This window comes from Crinia signifera, chromosome 1, assembly GCF_055691185.1.
Source record: "Crinia signifera chromosome 1, ASM5569118v1, whole genome shotgun sequence".
NCBI classification, from domain to species: Eukaryota; Metazoa; Chordata; class Amphibia; order Anura; family Myobatrachidae; genus Crinia; species Crinia signifera.
Window position 1 is genome coordinate 9,829,629 of NC_139217.1, and position 18,309 is coordinate 9,847,937.

At 44.4% G+C, this 18,309-nt stretch overlaps 1 protein-coding gene across 2 annotated transcripts in view; it reads right to left on the reverse strand.

Moving 5' to 3' along the window:
• The window catches only part of LOC146060786 (uncharacterized), a 96,829-nt gene that overhangs the window by 47,540 nt on the left and 30,980 nt on the right, over positions 1-18,309 (reverse strand). For both annotated transcript variants that reach the window (XM_083174417.1, XM_083174428.1), the window contains exon 9: positions 1,855-2,003. In XM_083174417.1, coding sequence (XP_083030543.1) covers positions 1,855-2,003 — 149 coding nt within the window. The remainder of the gene's footprint in view (positions 1-1,854; positions 2,004-18,309) is intronic.

Consider the following 18,309-nt stretch of genomic DNA (forward strand, 5'->3'; position numbering starts at 1 on the left):
CACTGTGTATTCCATCCCTTATCTCACCTACTGTGCCTCCAACGCCCCGTACTGTGCACCCCATCCCCCACACTGTGTATCCCATCCCTTATCTCACCTACTGTGCCTCCAACGCCCCGTACTGTGCACCCCATCCCCCACACTGTGTATTCCATCCCTTATCTCACCTACTGTGCCTCCAATGCCCCGTACTGTGCACCCCATCCCCCACACTGTGAATTCCATCCCTTATCTCACCTACTGTGCCTCCAACGCCCCGTACTGTGCACCCCATCCCCCACACTGTGTATTCCATCCCTTATCTCACCTACTGTGCCTCCAATGCCCCGTACTGTGCACCCCATCCCCCACACTGTGTATCCCATCCCTTATCTCACCTACTGTGCCTCCAACGCCCCGTACTGTGCACCCCATCCCCAACACTGTGTATTCCATCCCTTATCTCACCTACTGTGCCTCCAATGCCCCGTACTGTGCACCCCATCCCCCCACTGTGTATTCCATCCCTTATCTCACCTACTGTGCCTTCAACGCCCCGTACTGTGCACCTGAACACATCCCCCACACTGTGTATCCCATCCCTTATCTCACCTGCTGTGCCTCCAACGCCCCGTACTGTGCACCCCATCCCCCACACTGTGTATTCCATCCCTTATCTCACCTACTGTGCCTCCAACGCCCCGTACTGTGCACCCCATCCCTCACACTGTGTATTCCATCCCTTATCTCACCTACTGTGCCTCCAATGCCCCGTACTGTGCACCCCATCCCCCACACTGTGTATTCCATCCCTTATCTCACCTACTGTGCCTCCAACGCCCCGTACTGTGCACCCCATCCCCCACACTGTGTATCCCATCCCTTATCTCACCTACTGTGCCTCCAACGCCCCATACTGTGCACCCCATCCCCCACACTGTGTATTCCATCCCTTATCTCACCTACTGTGCCTCCAACGCCCCGTACTGTGCACCCCATCCCTCACACTGTGTATCCCATCCCTTATCTCACCTACTGTGCCTCCAACGCCCCGTACTGTGCACCCCATCCCCCACACTGTGTATTCCATCCCTTATCTCACCTACTGTGCCTCCAACGCCCCGTACTGTGCACCTGAACACATCCCCCACACTGTGTATCCCATCCCTTATCTCACCTACTGTGCCTCCAACGCCCCGTACTGTGCACCCCATCCCCCACACTGTGTATTCCATCCCTTATCTCACCTACTGTGCCTCCAACGCCCCATACTGTGCACCCCATCCCCCACACTGTGTATTCCATCCCTTATCTCACCTACTGTGCCTCCAACACCCCATACTGTGCACCCCAACTCTCATCCACCATGCTGTGCATCCCACCTCCCATCCCCCACACTGTGCATCCCAACTCCCATCCCCCACACTGTGATCCATCCCTTATCTCACCTACTGTGCCCCCCATCCCCCACACTGTGCATCCCATCCCTTATCTCACCTACTGTGCCTCCAACACCCCACACTGTGCATCCCACCTCCCATCCCCCACACTGTGCATCCCAACTCCCATGGGGAGCAGGTTTATTATGGACAGCCTATATGTAACATTGTATTGATATAATGTATTAGTCCCCGTCTACATGTTATGTTTGTATTACTGTATATATGTATACATATTGCTATTTTGTGGTAATTTGTGTATTATTTGACAAATAATTATATTTGGGCTATGCTATGACGTCATCTCTCCAGGATCCGCCCTTCTTACTGGAAATGGGTGTGATTGATTTGCCTATGTGAGGCGTTGAAACGTTGCTACAAAGCTACCCATTTGGGTGCCGCGGCCCAAACTAGCCACTGGCCCCGGGACGCTCACCTGAGAAGTAGTCCATCCGGGCAGCCAGCATGCACTGCGTGGCCAGGAAGCGGGAGAGCTGGAGCTCGTACTTTGCAGGCGCCCCTTCCAGAAGAGGCGAGTGGAAGATCAGACCCTTGTGCCTTTTATTTCCTTTGGCCTTCTCGTCACTGTGAAGTAATTACCGAGACTGTAATTAGAGACCTGTGATATCGGCCACAGAGATTATTCACTATGGGCGTTACATAAGATAAGGGCGATCTGACGGATAACTCACCCTCCAATAATTACCCCGAGTAACACTTACCTGTTATAGCAATAGCCTGATGCTCACTGAATTTACCCCTCTAGTACCTGCCCCTCACTAAACCTTCTCTGATTCTCCCCCTCACTAGCCTATTACTGACCTGCCCCCTCCCCTAGCTGGCCTATTACTGACCTGCCCCCTCCCCTAGCTGGCCTATCACTGACCCGCCCCCTCCCCTAGCTGGCCGATACTGACCTGTCCCCTCACTAGCCTGTTACAGACCTGCCTCCTCACTAACCTGTTACATACCTGCCCCCTCCCCTATTACTGACCTGCCCCTCCCCTAGCTGGCCGATTACTGACCTGCCTCCTCCCCTAGCTGGCCTATCACTGACCTGCCCCCTCCGCTAGCTGGCCTATCACTGACCTGCCCCCTCCCCTAGCTGGCCTATCACTGACCTGCCTCCTCCCCTAGCTGGCCGATTACTGACCTGCCCCTTCCCCTAGCTGGCCTACTACTGACCTGCCTCCTCCCCTAGCTGGCCGATTACTGACCTGTCCCCTCACTAGCCTGTTACAGACCTGCCTCCTCACTAGACTGTTACAGACCTGCCCCCTCCACTATTACTGACCTGCCCCTCCCCTAGCTGGCCTATCACTGACCTGCCCCCTCCCCTAGCTGGCCTATCACTGACCTGCCCCCTCCCCTAGCTGGCCTATCACTGACCTGCCCCCTCCCCTAACTGGCCTATCACTGACCTGCCCCCTCCCCTAGCTGGCCTATCACTGACCTGCCCCCTCCCCTAGCTGGCCTATCACTGACCTGCCCCCTCTCCTAGCTGGCCTTTCACTGACCTGCCTCCTCCCCTAGCTGGCCTATCACTGACCTGCCTCCTCCCCTAGCTGGCCGATTACTGACCTGCCCCCTCCCCTAGCTGGCCTATCACTGACCTGCCCCCTCCCCTAGCTGGCCTATCACTGACCTGCCCCCTCCCCTAGCTGGCCTATCACTGACCTGCCCCCTCCCCTAGCTGGCCTATCACTGACCTGCCCCCTCCCCTAACTGGCCTATCACTGACCTGCCCCCTCCCCTAACTGGCCTATCACTGACCTGCCCCCTCCCCTAGCTGGCCTATCACTGACCTGCCCCCTCCCCTAGCTGGCCTATCACTGACCTGCCCCCTCTCCTAGCTGGCCTTTCACTGACCTGCCTCCTCCCCTAGCTGGCCTATCACTGACCTGCCTCCTCCCCTAGCTGGCCTATCACTGACCTGCCCCTTCCCCTAGCTGGCCGATTACTGACCTGCCCCCTCACTAGCCTGTTACGGACCTGCCCCCTCACTAGCCTGTTACGGACCTGCCCCCTCACTAGCCTGTTACGGACCTGCCCCCTCACTAGCCTGTTGCGGACCTGCCCCCTCACTAGCTTGTTACGGACCTGCCCCCTCACTAGCCTGTTACTGCCCTGCCCCTTACCATTCCATTACTGTCCCCCCCCCCCTCCCCACATACACTAATCTATTAACCCCCCTCCCCCAATAGCCTATTAGAGTCCTGTAAAAATATCTATCATAATATATATATATAGACTTGGTGTTTGGACACAGAAGAGAACACCTCTAGGAGCTAAAAGGTCTTTATCCCTTTATTATAGACCACATTTATACTCCTGTGTTCTTCAAGGAGATCGCATTTTGGAAATTTGAGTTTATCCCTGATTATATTTTAAGGGTACTACACTTCAATATTTTAAAACCGATCATCGATTTAGAGCTAATTACCTCACCTTACAGTTTATTATTAGGTATTAAAATACCCGAATGTATCCAATAGAAGTTCTACAAATCCCAAATTGGGCACTGCCCATTGCCCAAAGATTTTGTCCTTATTAAAGATAATCCATTATACGTCAAGGAGATCGCTTATAAGAAATTGGAGTTTATCCCTGATTATATTATAAGGGGACCACACTTCAATACTTAAAATCTTACCATCGATTTAGAGCTAATTATCTCAATTAACGGTATTGTTATATCCAAATTATTCAATAGAAGTTCTACAAATCCCATATCGGGCCCCGCTTATTGCCCTAAGATCATTTTTCAAACTAAAGAGATTTGGGTTTAATTTCACTACAGCTTAAAAGCTTGAACTTATACTACCAATAAACAATTGTATTGGTATTAAGGGACCTAATAAGTTGACTATTTGAGTCTATAACCGGACCATCCACCACTACAATTGTACAAAACTGTTGATTAGAGACCTAAGAAGATATACTACAATACCTTTTTCAATCCTGATGAAGTCTCATAAAGAGACGAAACGCGTTGGGTAACCATTGACTACTATTGTGATCCATAAACCAAGAAATACACCTGTATTAGAAAAACCTTCCATAAAATGTTATGAGGTTTCTGTTTTAAATAAATGTTTTCTACTTTAAAATTGTTTATGGTCCATCTAATATTATAAGGGAAAGACAGGAAATATCCTGACTAATATACAGGGCGCTATATAACACTTTTGGTTTGGATATTGGCTTTTCGATCTCTCTAGTAGGGGATCAAGTGTTATCAAGCGACCGACACAGCATAGCGCAAATTCTGGAGATATTGTAATATATATATATATATATATATATATATATATATATACACACAGCAACAAATAAGTGGCACTCGGAGGCTTGTGTAGAAGGTGAAAGAACAGGAATATTTATTCCTAGTGCAGGGAAAACGTTTCGGAGCACGGAGGCCCCGTCGTCAGTTCAGGTAATGCACAGTGAAACAAACATATACAAAGTGTTATATAGGCAACTTACCCGCCCCCAGAGCGTCCCGTTTGTGTCTTCCTCCTGTGGCTTCCGGGTTGGCGCCGTTTCTGTGACGTCACTGGCGCAGGTCCGATGGTCGCGATGGTCGCGATGGTTTCCTGCGCAACGTCACTGATGCAGGAAAACCATCGCGACCATCGGACCTGCGCCAGTGACGTCACAGAAACGGCGCCAACCCGGAAGCCACAGGAGGAAGACACGAACGGGACGCTCTGGGGGCGGGTAAGTTGCCTATATAACACTTTGTATATGTTTGTTTCACTGTGCATTACCTGAACTGACGACGGGGCCTCCGTGCTCCGAAACGTTTTCCCTGCACTAGGAATAAATATTCCTGTTCTTTCACCTTCTACACAAGCCTCCGAGTGCCACTTATTTGTTGCTGCATATCACCTAAGGACACCCCTTCCAAAAGAGGGCACCGGAGCAAGCAACAGGCATCCACTTGCAGACCTGAGTGCCGGCCTCATCGCTGTATATATATATATATATATATATATATATATATATATATATATATAAAAGCAGTTGCGGCCCGGCACTCCAACCAATGATACAATGGACCTCGGTGCCTTCTGGATCAGGATTGTAGAAATAATGAGACAGGCAGCAGCACTCGTAGGAAATTTTCAAAGTGTATTCAAAAACGTGACCAAACCAACGTTTCGGGGACTAGCCCCTTTGTCAAGGTGTAGGTAGAACAATGTGAAAACAATATAAACCAACTTAAATAGGTGAATAAAAACGGTCTTACCGAATCACGGAGCCCTGGGACGCCGGGAGCTGTCAGCCGGAAGTACGTCAAACAGGAAATTACGTTATCAGTGACGCGTATGTGTTAGCCGGGGTGTTACAAATGTATAGGGTGCACGACATGCCAACACATGTTAACATGTGTGCATCCCAGAGATGGCAGGACTTTTCCGATCAGACATGTGCTGACATGTACCTCAACACAAGTGATATATGTTATCCAGTGTCCGTGTAATCTCCTATATGTAGGAAAGACGGTGAGAACATTGAGGACAAGAATGGCACTACACAGGTCAGCGATAGGTAAGGCATTGGCAGGCAAAGAAAATGAACAGCCTGTTGCCAAGCATTTTGCAGCCAAGTCACACAAGCTATCAGACCTGAAACATACAATAGTAGACCACATCCCTGAGACCCTTAGGAGAGGAGACAGAGATGGAAACCTTCTAAAGAGAGAGGCATGGTGGATACACCAGTTGAACAGCACCAAACCATCAGGCCTGAATGACAAACTACCTCTCAGTGTCTTTCTATAGAGCCCTTTGGACCAACAACTGTTTCCTCAGGATAGGATCAAACAAGCTCCAAGATAAGAGCCATCCGTCAACCATTGAACATTCATTGATGGACTATCACACATGGAGTCGGTGCCGCATCAAGATGGACTTTGATCACTATTATTAGTCCAACATCATACATGAGCCTTAACAGGCTTAACCCCTTCCTGACAGAGCTAGTTTTTGCGTTCCTGACAGAGCCATTTTTTTCAAATCTGACATGTCTCACTTAAGTGGGGATAACTTTTTTTTGCTTTTACTTATCCCAGTGATTTTGAGATTGTTTTTTCGTGACACATTGTACTTCAAATTAGTGGTAAATTTGGGTCGATACAGTCTGTGTTTTTTTGTGAAAAATACCAAAATGTCGTGAAAAAATGGAAAATTTAGCGATTTGCAAAATGTTAAATTTTCTGCTTGTGAGACAAATAATCATACCACTCAAAATAGTTAATAACTAACATAGACCATATGTCTACTTTATGTTGCCATCATTATTTCAACTTCCTTTTCATTTTTTTGGACACTAGGAGGCGTAAAATATGAATAGCAAATTCTCAAATTTTCAAGAAAATTTCAAACACTGATTTTTTTAGGGACCAGTTCAGTTCTGATGTGACTTTGAGGGACTTGTATGTGAGACACCCCCATAAATGATGCCATTTCAAAAACTGCACCCCTCACAGTATTCAAAACAGCATTTTGGAAGTTTGTTAACCCTTTAGGTGTTTCACAGGAATTAAAACAAAGTGTAGGTGAAATTTCAAAATTTCATTTTTTTTGCAGAGTTTCAATTTTAATACATTTTTCTAACGAATACAGTAGATTTTACTAGAGAAATGTGACTAAAAATTGATTCCCCCAATTCTTTTGTTTTCATAAATATCCTATATGTGGCCCTAGTGTGCACGGTGACCAAACCACAGGCTTCATAATAGAAGGAGCACCTACTTGATTTTGGAGCCTCCTTTTTATGAGATTATTTTTTAGGCACCATGTAGGTTTCTAGGCACCATAAGATGCTAAAAGTTAGGAACCCCCCCACAAGTGACCCCATTTTGCAAACTACACCCTTCAGGGAATTCATCTAGGGGTATAGTGTACATTTCAAACCCCCAGGGGTTTCACCAATTGTGGTACAACTGGGCAGTGAAAATAAAAAAAAATAATTTTTCATTTTCACAGCTCAGTTGTATCAAAATTGGTGAAACCCCTGGGGGTTTGAAATGTACACTATACCCCTTGATGAATTCCCTGAAGGGTGTAGTTTGCAAAATGGGGTGACTTGTGGGGGGGTTCCACTGTATTGGTGCAACATAGCACCCACCATTCATTCCACCAAAATCTGTGCTGCAAAATCCAAAAATCACTCCTTCCCTTCTGAGTCCTGCCATGCACCCAACTGGTATTTTTTGGTCACATGTGAGGCATTGCCGTACTCGGGAGAAATTGGGGCACAGATTTTGGGGTGCTTTGTCTCCTTCATTCCTTGTGAAAATGAAAAATTTTGAGCCAGAACTGCATTTTTCTGTAAAAAATTACATTTTTTTACACAAAAATGCAGATCTGGCTCAAAATTTTTCATTTTCACAAGGAATGAAGGATACAAAGCACCCCAAAATCTGTGCCCCAATTTCTCCCGAGTACGGCAATGCCTCACATGTGACCAAAAAATACCAGTTGGGTGCATGGCAGGACTCAGAAGGGAAGGAGTGATTTTTGGTGGTGGAATGAATGGTGGGTGCTATGTCGCATTAGCAAGACCCCCGAAGCACCAATACAGTGGAACCCCCCCACAAGTGACCCCATTTTGGTCACCAGCTTTGGGAGGGGGGCTGGCGCTGCGGCTGGCGGGGGGGTGGGAGGGGTGCTGGCGCTGCGGCAGCCGGGTGGGTGGGAGTGAGGGGGGCTGCCGGGTGGGAGGGGGGGGGGGGGCTGGCGATCGGTGGTGATCGGTGCTGTTCTTAACAGCACCGATCACCACCGATCACTGTGTTACCGAGCGGCTTAGCCGCCGGTAACACAGAAAACGCTGCAATTGGCTGTTCACATTTGAACAGCCAATCGCAGCGATCGCCGACCGGGGCTCAGGGACAGCAGACATCTCCAAACTGTCACCGCGTCTATAGACGCGGTGACAGTTTAAATCCATGACGTACATTTATGCCATGTGTCGGGAAGTACTTCCCGACCATGACGTAAATGTACGTCCAATGTCGGGAAGGGGTTAACAGTGTGCTATAGTTTCCTCTTCTTCTTATCTTTCTATCCTTTCATTATTCTTCCCTTGTGATTAATATGCAACAAACTTCAGCCTATACAGGCTCATTTCGGTGTGCTTTAGCTTCCTCTCCATCTCCTCTTTCTATCCTTACAATTTTCTTCCAGTGTAATGTTAACTATGACTCCCAGGCCCAATAGGCCGATCGCGGTGTGCTTTTGTTTCCTCTCCAGCTTATCTCTCTATCCTTCTATTATTCTTCTATTGTTGATAATCTGTATCTGGTACCATCCAAGAGGCCTCTCAGGCCGATCGCGAGTGTGCTTTTGTTTCTTCTCCGTCTCATCTTTCTATCCCTTTTTATTATTCTTCTGAAGATATACTATTGTGGATAAAGATTAAATTTCCAGTGTCATCTAAGTGTCGACACAGCTTATTGGCTCCGTGATGTCGACGGCACCAATTGATGAGATAGACAAACCATTGATAATATGATCTCTCAAGGAGAACAGCCTAAACGGAGGCATAAGAACCTAACCCAAGCCAATCGTTGTTTGCTTTTTTCTTCTTCTTAATCTTTCTCTCTATCCTTTAGATTTCTTCTTGCGTGAATAACATGTATATGAGACGTTCATGGAGTGAACTCATATGTAACATTATAACACATGCACTGCATGGATGAGAATTACGCACCCGCAGCTTCATAGAACATTACACGCCTGTTGTAAAATTAATTGCTACCAATATGCCGACACATAAAGAGCATACCGTATGGTAACAGAAAGGTGACACACATATGTACACCAAGACCAGGTGGGACCTTCCCCTAAACATAGGGAACACATAGACGCTGATGTAGTGGCATGGTCTTTTTAATACATGTAATTTTATACAGCTGAATAACACTTATATATTTTTCTAATTGGCACCAGTGAACCCATAATCACACACAAAGGGCTATTCACACATTTACACTGGAGTATCCACAGTATCACGCTCTGTTTGAATACCAAAGATTATGTTTTGGTTTGTTTTAATATGCTTCTTTAACCTATCTGACACGCTGTATAATTTGTACAGATCACTAATTTTGTATTGTAATGCATTTTACAGTCCCCGATGAATGGAGACCCAGCGACCAACCGGGTTAAGCGCCAGCCTGCAGGCTCACTATAGCAACTGGGGAAGCTTGCGTTCCAACTTGCGCTTCAACTTCCTTCCAGCCGGCTAACACATACGCGTCACTGATAACGTCATTTCCTGTTTGACGCACTTCCGGCTGACAGCTCCCGGCGTCCCAGGGCTCCGTGATTCGGTAAGGCCGTTCTTATTCACCTATTTAAGTCGGTTTGTATTGTTTTCACATTGTTCTACCTACACCTTGACAAAGGGGCTAAGCAGTTTGCAGATAAGCTTCATTTATTTTTATATCTTGTACGGACAACTTTTGTCTTTTGTTCTCCCTCTTTGTTTTTTCCCTGTGTCCTTTGAGGGTACATTACTGTTGACTTTTGGACTGAGGAGGCTCTCTATACTTGCTGAGTGTGGCTTGGGAGTGACGACAGAACGTGATATACGACGTGGTTGGATACCACCATTAATGGTACACCTTCACGATTTGGGGTGTTGCATGATTGGTGGAAGTGTCATTTTGAACACATTAATTACTACACTAGGAGGTGCTTTTTTCACCCTTTTTTTCTCTCTCTTTTATATATATATATATATATATATATATATATATATATATATATATATATATATATTTTATATATATTTTATATATATATGGGGTATACAGGGCAGGTATATATATGTGGGGCTGGCGATTCTGTCGCCAGCCCCCGCAAGCAGCCGGCTCCCGCCAGGGGTGCGTGCGCACGAGACATCTGTGCGCCCCGTGGAATGGAGCTTGCGCTCCCCGTGGCAATGCAATGTGGGACGCGTTATGTATCTTCTCAACCTTTTCATACCCCCACTATCCACGTTGGCGTGGAGTTGATTTTATAAAGTGTGGCGAGCGCGAGGGGATGCGGATGACCTTACATGTAATCCGCGTCCGCTCGCCACGCTTCGGGCTCGGTGGCTCGCTGCACTCGCCACACTATACAGGGATCCTTGCAGACTACCTGTCTCCAAAGCCACAGGGGGGTCTCCATATGGCTCTGAGACACGTTCTAAGAGCAGGATTGAAAACCTACCAATCAGGGCACTCTACGAGGTCACCAGGTGAGAAGAGCATCCTGGGAGTTTCGGCAGTTTTCAAGAGGTCTCGCACAAGGTTTTGGGAGTTGGTTGAGTTTGAGAAACTGCAGAGGACAGGCGGCTGCCAGGAACCAAGAGCCTGTCCGCCTGGTGCTGGTAGATGGGAACGCAGCCAAGCGTATTGCCCCCACAAGAGCAATCACAGGTGCCTGGCTTAAGTGTGCCAGCTGGAGCTGGGTGACTTTTCCAGGGTGCCCTACTCCCAGGAGTAGTGATTGGCGCAGGATGACATCATTATCATCATCATCATCGCCCTCCCAGCGACCAACATCCAGCAGACGCAAGTATTCCCTGAGGTGGATATTCCCGGTATAGGGGCAGGGGTTCTTGTTTTGTGTGGTTCTAGTCATATTGGTCTATCCATAACTGTGTTCTATGTTAATGCTACCTGTATATATATATATGTACATAGTGTGGTTCTAGTCATATTGGTCTATCCATAACTGTGTTCTATGTTAATGCTACCTGTATATATATATGTACATAGTGTGGTTCTAGTCATATTGGTCTATCCATAACTGTGTTCTATGTTAATGCTTCCTGTGTATATATATGTACATAGTGTGGTTCTAGTCATATTGGTCTATCCATAACTGTGTTCTATGTTAATGCTTCCTGTGTATATATATGTACATAGTGTGGTTCTAGTCATATTGGTCTATCCATAACTGTGTTCTATGTTAATGCTTCCTGTATATATGTACATAGTGTGGTTCTAGTCATATTGGTCTATCCATAACTGTGTTCTATGTTAATGCTTCCTGTGTATATATGTACATAGTGTGGTTCTAGTCATATTGATCTATCCATAACTGTGTTCTATGTTAATGCTTCCTGTGTATATATGTACATAGTGTGGTTCTAGTCATATTGGTCTATCCATAACTGTGTTCTATGTTAATGCTACCTGTATATATATGTACATAGTGTGGTTCTAGTCATATTGGTCTATCCATAACTGTGTTCTATGTTAATGCTTCCTGTATATATATGTACATAGTGTGGTTCTAGTCATATTGGTCTATCCATAACTGTGTTCTATGTTAATGCTACCTGTATATATATGTACATAGTGTGGTTCTAGTCATATTGGTCTATCCATAACTGTGTTCTATGTTAATGCTTCCTGTGTATATATGTACATAGTGTGGTTCTAGTCATATTGGTCTATCCATAACTGTGTTCTATGTTAATGCTTCCTGTGTATATATGTACATAGTGTGGTTCTAGTCATATTGGTCTATCCATAACTGTGTTCTATGTTAATGCTTCCTGTGTATATATGTACATAGTGTGGTTCTAGTCATATTGGTCTATCCATAACTGTGTTCTATGTTAATGCTTCCTGTATATATATGTACATAGTGTGGTTCTAGTCATATTGGTCTATCCATAACTGTGTTCTATGTTAATGCTTCCTGTGTATATATATGTACATAGTGTGGTTCTAGTCATATTGGTCTATCCATAACTGTGTTCTATGTTAATGCTTCCTGTATATATATATATATATATGTACATAGTGTGGTTCTAGTCATATTGGTCTATCCATAACTGTGTTCTATGTTAATGCTTCCTGTATATATATATATGTACATAGTGTGGTTCTAGTCATATTGGTCTATCCATAACTGTGTTCTATGTTAATGCTACCTGTATATATATATGTACATAGTGTGGTTCTAGTCATATTGGTCTATCCATAACTGTGTTCTATGTTAATGCTTCCTGTATATATATGTACATAGTGTGGTTCTAGTCATATTGGTCTATCCATAACTGTGTTCTATGTTAATGCTTCCTGTATATATATGTACATAGTGTGGTTCTAGTCATATTGGTCTATCCATAACTGTGTTCTATGTTAATGCTTCCTGTATATATATGTACATAGTGTGGTTCTATTCATATTGGTCTATCCATAACTGTGTTCTATGTTAATGCTTCCTGTATATATATGTACATAGTGTGGTTCTAGTCATATTGGTCTATCCATAACTGTGTTCTATGTTAATGATTCCTGTATATATATATGTACATAGTGTGGTTCTAGTCATATTGGTCTATCCATAACTGTGTTCTATGTTAATGCTACCTGTATATATATATGTACATAGTGTGGTTCTAGTCATATTGGTCTATCCATAACTGTGTTCTATGTTAATGCTTCCTGTATATATATATGTACATAGTGTGGTTCTAGTCATATTGGTCTATCCATAACGGTGTTCTATGTTAATGCTTCCTGTATATATATATGTACATAGTGTGGTTCTAGTCATATTGGTCTATCCATAACTGTGTTCTATGTTAATGCTTCCTGTGTATATATGTACATAGTGTGGTTCTAGTCATATTGGTCTATCCATAACTGTGTTCTATGTTAATGCTTCCTGTGTATATATGTACATAGTGTGGTTCTAGTCATATTGGTCTATCCATAACTGTGTTCTATGTTAATGCTTCCTGTGTATATATGTACATAGTGTGGTTCTAGTCATATTGGTCTATCCATAACTGTGTTCTATGTTAATGCTTCCTGTATATATATGTACATAGTGTGGTTCTAGTCATATTGGTCTATCCATAACTGTGTTCTATGTTAATGCTTCCTGTGTATATATATGTACATAGTGTGGTTCTAGTCATATTGGTCTATCCATAACTGTGTTCTATGTTAATGCTTCCTGTATATATATGTACATAGTGTGGTTCTAGTCATATTGATCTATCCATAACTGTGTTCTATGTTAATGCTTCCTGTATATATATATGTACATAGTGTGGTTCTAGTCATATTGGTCTATACATAACTGTGTTCTATGTTAATGCTACCTGTATATATATGTACATAGTGTGGTTCTAGTCATATTGGTCTATCCATAACGGTGTTCTATGTTAATGCTACCTGTATATATATGTACATAGTGTGGTTCTAGTCATATTGGTCTATCCATAACTGTGTTCTATGTTAATGCTACCTGTATATATATAGGTACATAGCGTGGTTCTAGTCATATTGGTCTATCCATAACTGTGTTCTATGTTAATGCTTCCTGTATATATATGTACATAGCGTGGTTCTAGTCATATTGGTCTATCCATAACGGTGTTCTATGTTAATGCTTCCTGTATATATATGTACATAGTGTGGTTCTAGTCATATTGGTCTATCCATAACTGTGTTCTATGTTAATGCTTCCTGTATATATATGTACATAGTGTGGTTCTATTCATATTGGTCTATCCATAACTGTGTTCTATGTTAATGCTTCCTGTATATATATATATATATATATGTACATAGTGTGGTTCTAGTCATATTGGTCTATCCATAACTGTGTTCTATGTTAATGCTTCCTGTATATATATATATATGTACAGTGTGGTTCTAGTCATATTGGTCTATCCATAACTGTGTTCTATGTTAATGCTTCCTGTATATATATATGTACATAGTGTGGTTCTAGTCATATTGGTCTATCCATAACTGTGTTCTATGTTAATGCTTCCTGTATATATATATGTACATAGTGTGGTTCTAGTCATATTGGTCTATCCATAACTGTGTTCTATGTTAATGCTTCCTGTATATATATGTACATAGTGTGGTTCTAGTCATATTGGTCTATCCATAACTGTGTTCTATGTTAATGCTTCCTGTGTATATATGTACATAGTGTGGTTCTAGTCATATTGGTCTATCCATAACTGTGTTCTATGTTAATGCTTCCTGTGTATATATGTACATAGTGTGGTTCTAGTCATATTGGTCTATCCATAACTGTGTTCTATGTTAATGCTTCCTGTATATATATGTACATAGTGTGGTTCTAGTCATATTGATCTATCCATAACTGTGTTCTATGTTAATGCTACCTGTATATATATGTACATAGTGTGGTTCTAGTCATATTGGTCTATCCATAACTGTGTTCTATGTTAATGCTTCCTGTGTATATATGTACATAGTGTGGTTCTAGTCATATTGGTCTATCCATAACTGTGTTCTATGTTAATGCTTCCTGTATATATATGTACATAGTGTGGTTCTAGTCATATTGGTCTATCCATAACTGTGTTCTATGTTAATGCTTCCTGTATATATATGTACATAGTGTGGTTCTAGTCATATTGGTCTATCCATAACTGTGTTCTATGTTAATGCTTCCTGTATATATATATATGTACATAGTGTGGTTCTAGTCATATTGGTCTATCCATAACTGTGTTCTATGTTAATGCTTCCTGTATATATATGTACATAGTGTGGTTCTAGTCATATTGGTCTATCCATAACTGTGTTCTATGTTAATGCTACCTGTATATATATATGTACATAGTGTGGTTCTAGTCATATTGGTCTATCCATAACTGTGTTCTATGTTAATGCTTCCTGTATGTATATATATATATATATATATATATATATATGTACATAGTGTGGTTCTAGTCATATTGGTCTATATCCATAACTGTGTTCTATGTTAATGCTTCCTGTATATATATATATATATATGTACATAGTGTGGTTCTAGTCATATTGGTCTATCCATAACTGTGTTCTATGTTAATGCTTCCTGTATATATATATATATATATATATATATATATGTACATAGTGTGGTTCTAGTCATATTGGTCTATCCATAACTGTGTTCTATGTTAATGCTTCCTGTGTATATATGTACATAGTGTGGTTCTAGTCATATTGGTCTATCCATAACTGTGTTCTATGTTAATGCTTCCTGTATATATATGTACATAGTGTGGTTCTATTCATATTGGTCTATCCATAACTGTGTTCTATGTTAATGCTACCTGTATATATATATGTACATAGTGTGGTTCTAGTCATATTGGTCTATCCATAACTGTGTTCTATGTTAATGCTTCCTGTATATATTTGTACATAGTGTGGTTCTAGTCATATTGATCTATCCATAACTGTGTTCTATGTTAATGCTTCCTGTATATATATATGTACATAGTGTGGTTCTAGTCATATTGGTCTATCCATAACTGTGTTCTATGTTAATGCTACCTGTATATATATGTACATAGTGTGGTTCTAGTCATATTGGTCTATCCATAACTGTGTTCTATGTTAATGCTTCCTGTATATATATATGTACATAGTGTGGTTCTAGTCATATTGATCTATCCATAACTGTGTTCTATGTTAATGCTTCCTGTATATATATATATATGTACATAGTGTGGTTCTAGTCATATTGGTCTATCCATAACTGTGTTCTATGTTAATGCTTCCTGTATATATATATATATATATGTACATAGCGTGGTTCTAGTCATATTGGTCTATCCATAACTGTGTTCTATGTTAATGCTTCCTGTATATATATGTACATAGTGTGGTTACGGTTTACATGTTTGATTTAGTCTTTATGTAATAAAGGTTCCGTTGTACCTTGCTATTGTGGTCTTTCTGTGCGATCTTTGGTACTCGGGAGGGAATTGGGGCCCATGCGGGAAGCATAAGTCGCTCGGTGCAGCTGCATGACCCCGGGATCCTCACACAGTTGCTCCCTAGGGATTTAGGGAGGCTGTCCAGAGCAAACCAGTGTCTAGCTAGCCACAGCTGAAGACTCCTGGCTCATTCCTGCTCCCTTGCCTGTTAGTCCTTGTCGATCCTGGAATCTTCTTATCCAATCACAGCCTCTCCAGTCCAGACCTGTCAGCGTTCCCGGCCCAGCCTATCCACCTGCTGAGTGTCGCCAGTACCTCGCAGTGGTCCGCCACCACTCCGCCAGCTGGGTCAATCGGGCCCCTGTACCATCCTCATCCACTCTTTGCAGCCATCACCTCAGTCACACTTCATCTCAATTAGGGGCAGATGTATCATAGCAGCGCTTATCGCGCCGCTATAATACTTCCTGCTTCGCCTCATTAGCAAGGAGGGGAGACCGACAAGAGGTATTAACATCTTGTCTGCCGAAGCGGAGGAGCGCCAACTCCCCCCTCCGGCGATGTCCCCTCCTGGAGATAGCTCATCAGTTTACACTGATGCGCTGTCTCCTGTCCCCCAGCCGGCTGCACTGGGCATGCGCGGGATCTCGCTACTCACGCGAGATCCCCAGCGCAGCTGACAGCAGGGACAGCGCTGTCCCTGCTGTTTAGATAGGGCTTCGCCAGCCTGATGCTGGCGAAGATAGCAGCGCCGATATGTCCTGTACCACACGCTGGCTGCTTCATACATGGGGGAGAAGCGGTATCAGTGCACATAACGTGCGCTGATACCCCTTCTCCCCCATAACGACCCTTCATACATCTGCCCCTTTGTTTCTTCCGTTTAGTCTTCAGTCCTACCGTCATCTCAACTTCCTTACAGTAACCTGTCCGTCCTGCCACAAGTACTGTCTCTACCAGCATCTCTCCACCTACTTCCCAGAGACTCCTCCCTAACTATACGCCCAGGGGCGTGGTCTTCAGTTATAAGACTCTCAGTTTATCTTCGGCTCTAAGAGGTATTCGAGCACTATTGCTTTGCCAGTTTGTTTCTTAAAGGGACGCTACCTTATTTGTGTTTTCTTATGAAACCTTTTATCATTAAACCAGCAGGATGTAACCTTACCTCTGTGAGTCCTAGAGTGGTTCCTGAGCAACCCTCCCAGTCCTCCATCCGTGACATAAGGCAGCCATGGGGCTACACTATTAGCGTAGCTTCAAACGAAGCGTATGCTGCCGCCATGAAACTACACAAGTACCCAATATTTTAACAAACTGGTTGATAATTTTTTGTGATAGCGCTCCACTTTTTCTTTTTCTCTTGTATATATTATTTGAGGAATTGACTATTCCTTTGTGTGAGCTGCTTAACACCTACATCCCCCACCTCCGGCACCTATACCCCCCACCTCCGGCACCTAACATTCACCAGCTTTTCTCTGCTCCTCCACTACCCTGTTACTGCCCTGCCCCCCCCCCACTAGCCTGTTACTGCCCTGCCCCCCCCACTAGCCTGTTACTGCCCTGCCCCCCCCCCCCTAGCCTGTTACTGCCCTGCCCCCCCCCCCCACTAGCCTGTTACTGACCTGCCCCCCCCCCCAACAAGCCTGTTACTGACCTGCCCCCCCCCCCCACTAGCCTGTTACTGCCCTGCTCCCCCCACTACCCTGTTACTGCCCTGCCCCCCCCCCCCACTAGCCTGTTACTGCCCTGCACCCCCCACTAGCCTGTTACTGCCCTGCCCCCCCCCCCCCACTAGCCTGTTACTGCCCTGCACCCCCCACTAGCCTGTTACTGTCCTGCTCCCCCCCACTAGCCTGTTACTGACCTGCCCCCCCCCCACTAGCCTGTTACTGCCCTGCTCCCCCCACTACCCTGTTACTGCCCTGCCCCCCCCCCCCCACTAGCCTGTTACTGCCCTGCACCCCCCACTAGCCTGTTACTGTCCTGCTCCCCCACTAGCCTGTTACTGCCCTGCCCCCCCACTAGCCTGTTACTGACCTGCCCCCCCCCCCCCCACTAGCCTGTTACTGACCTGCCCCCCCCCCCCCCCACTAGCCTGTTACTGACCTGCCCCCCCCCCACTAGCCTGTTACTGCCCTGCTCCCCCCACTACCCTGTTACTGCC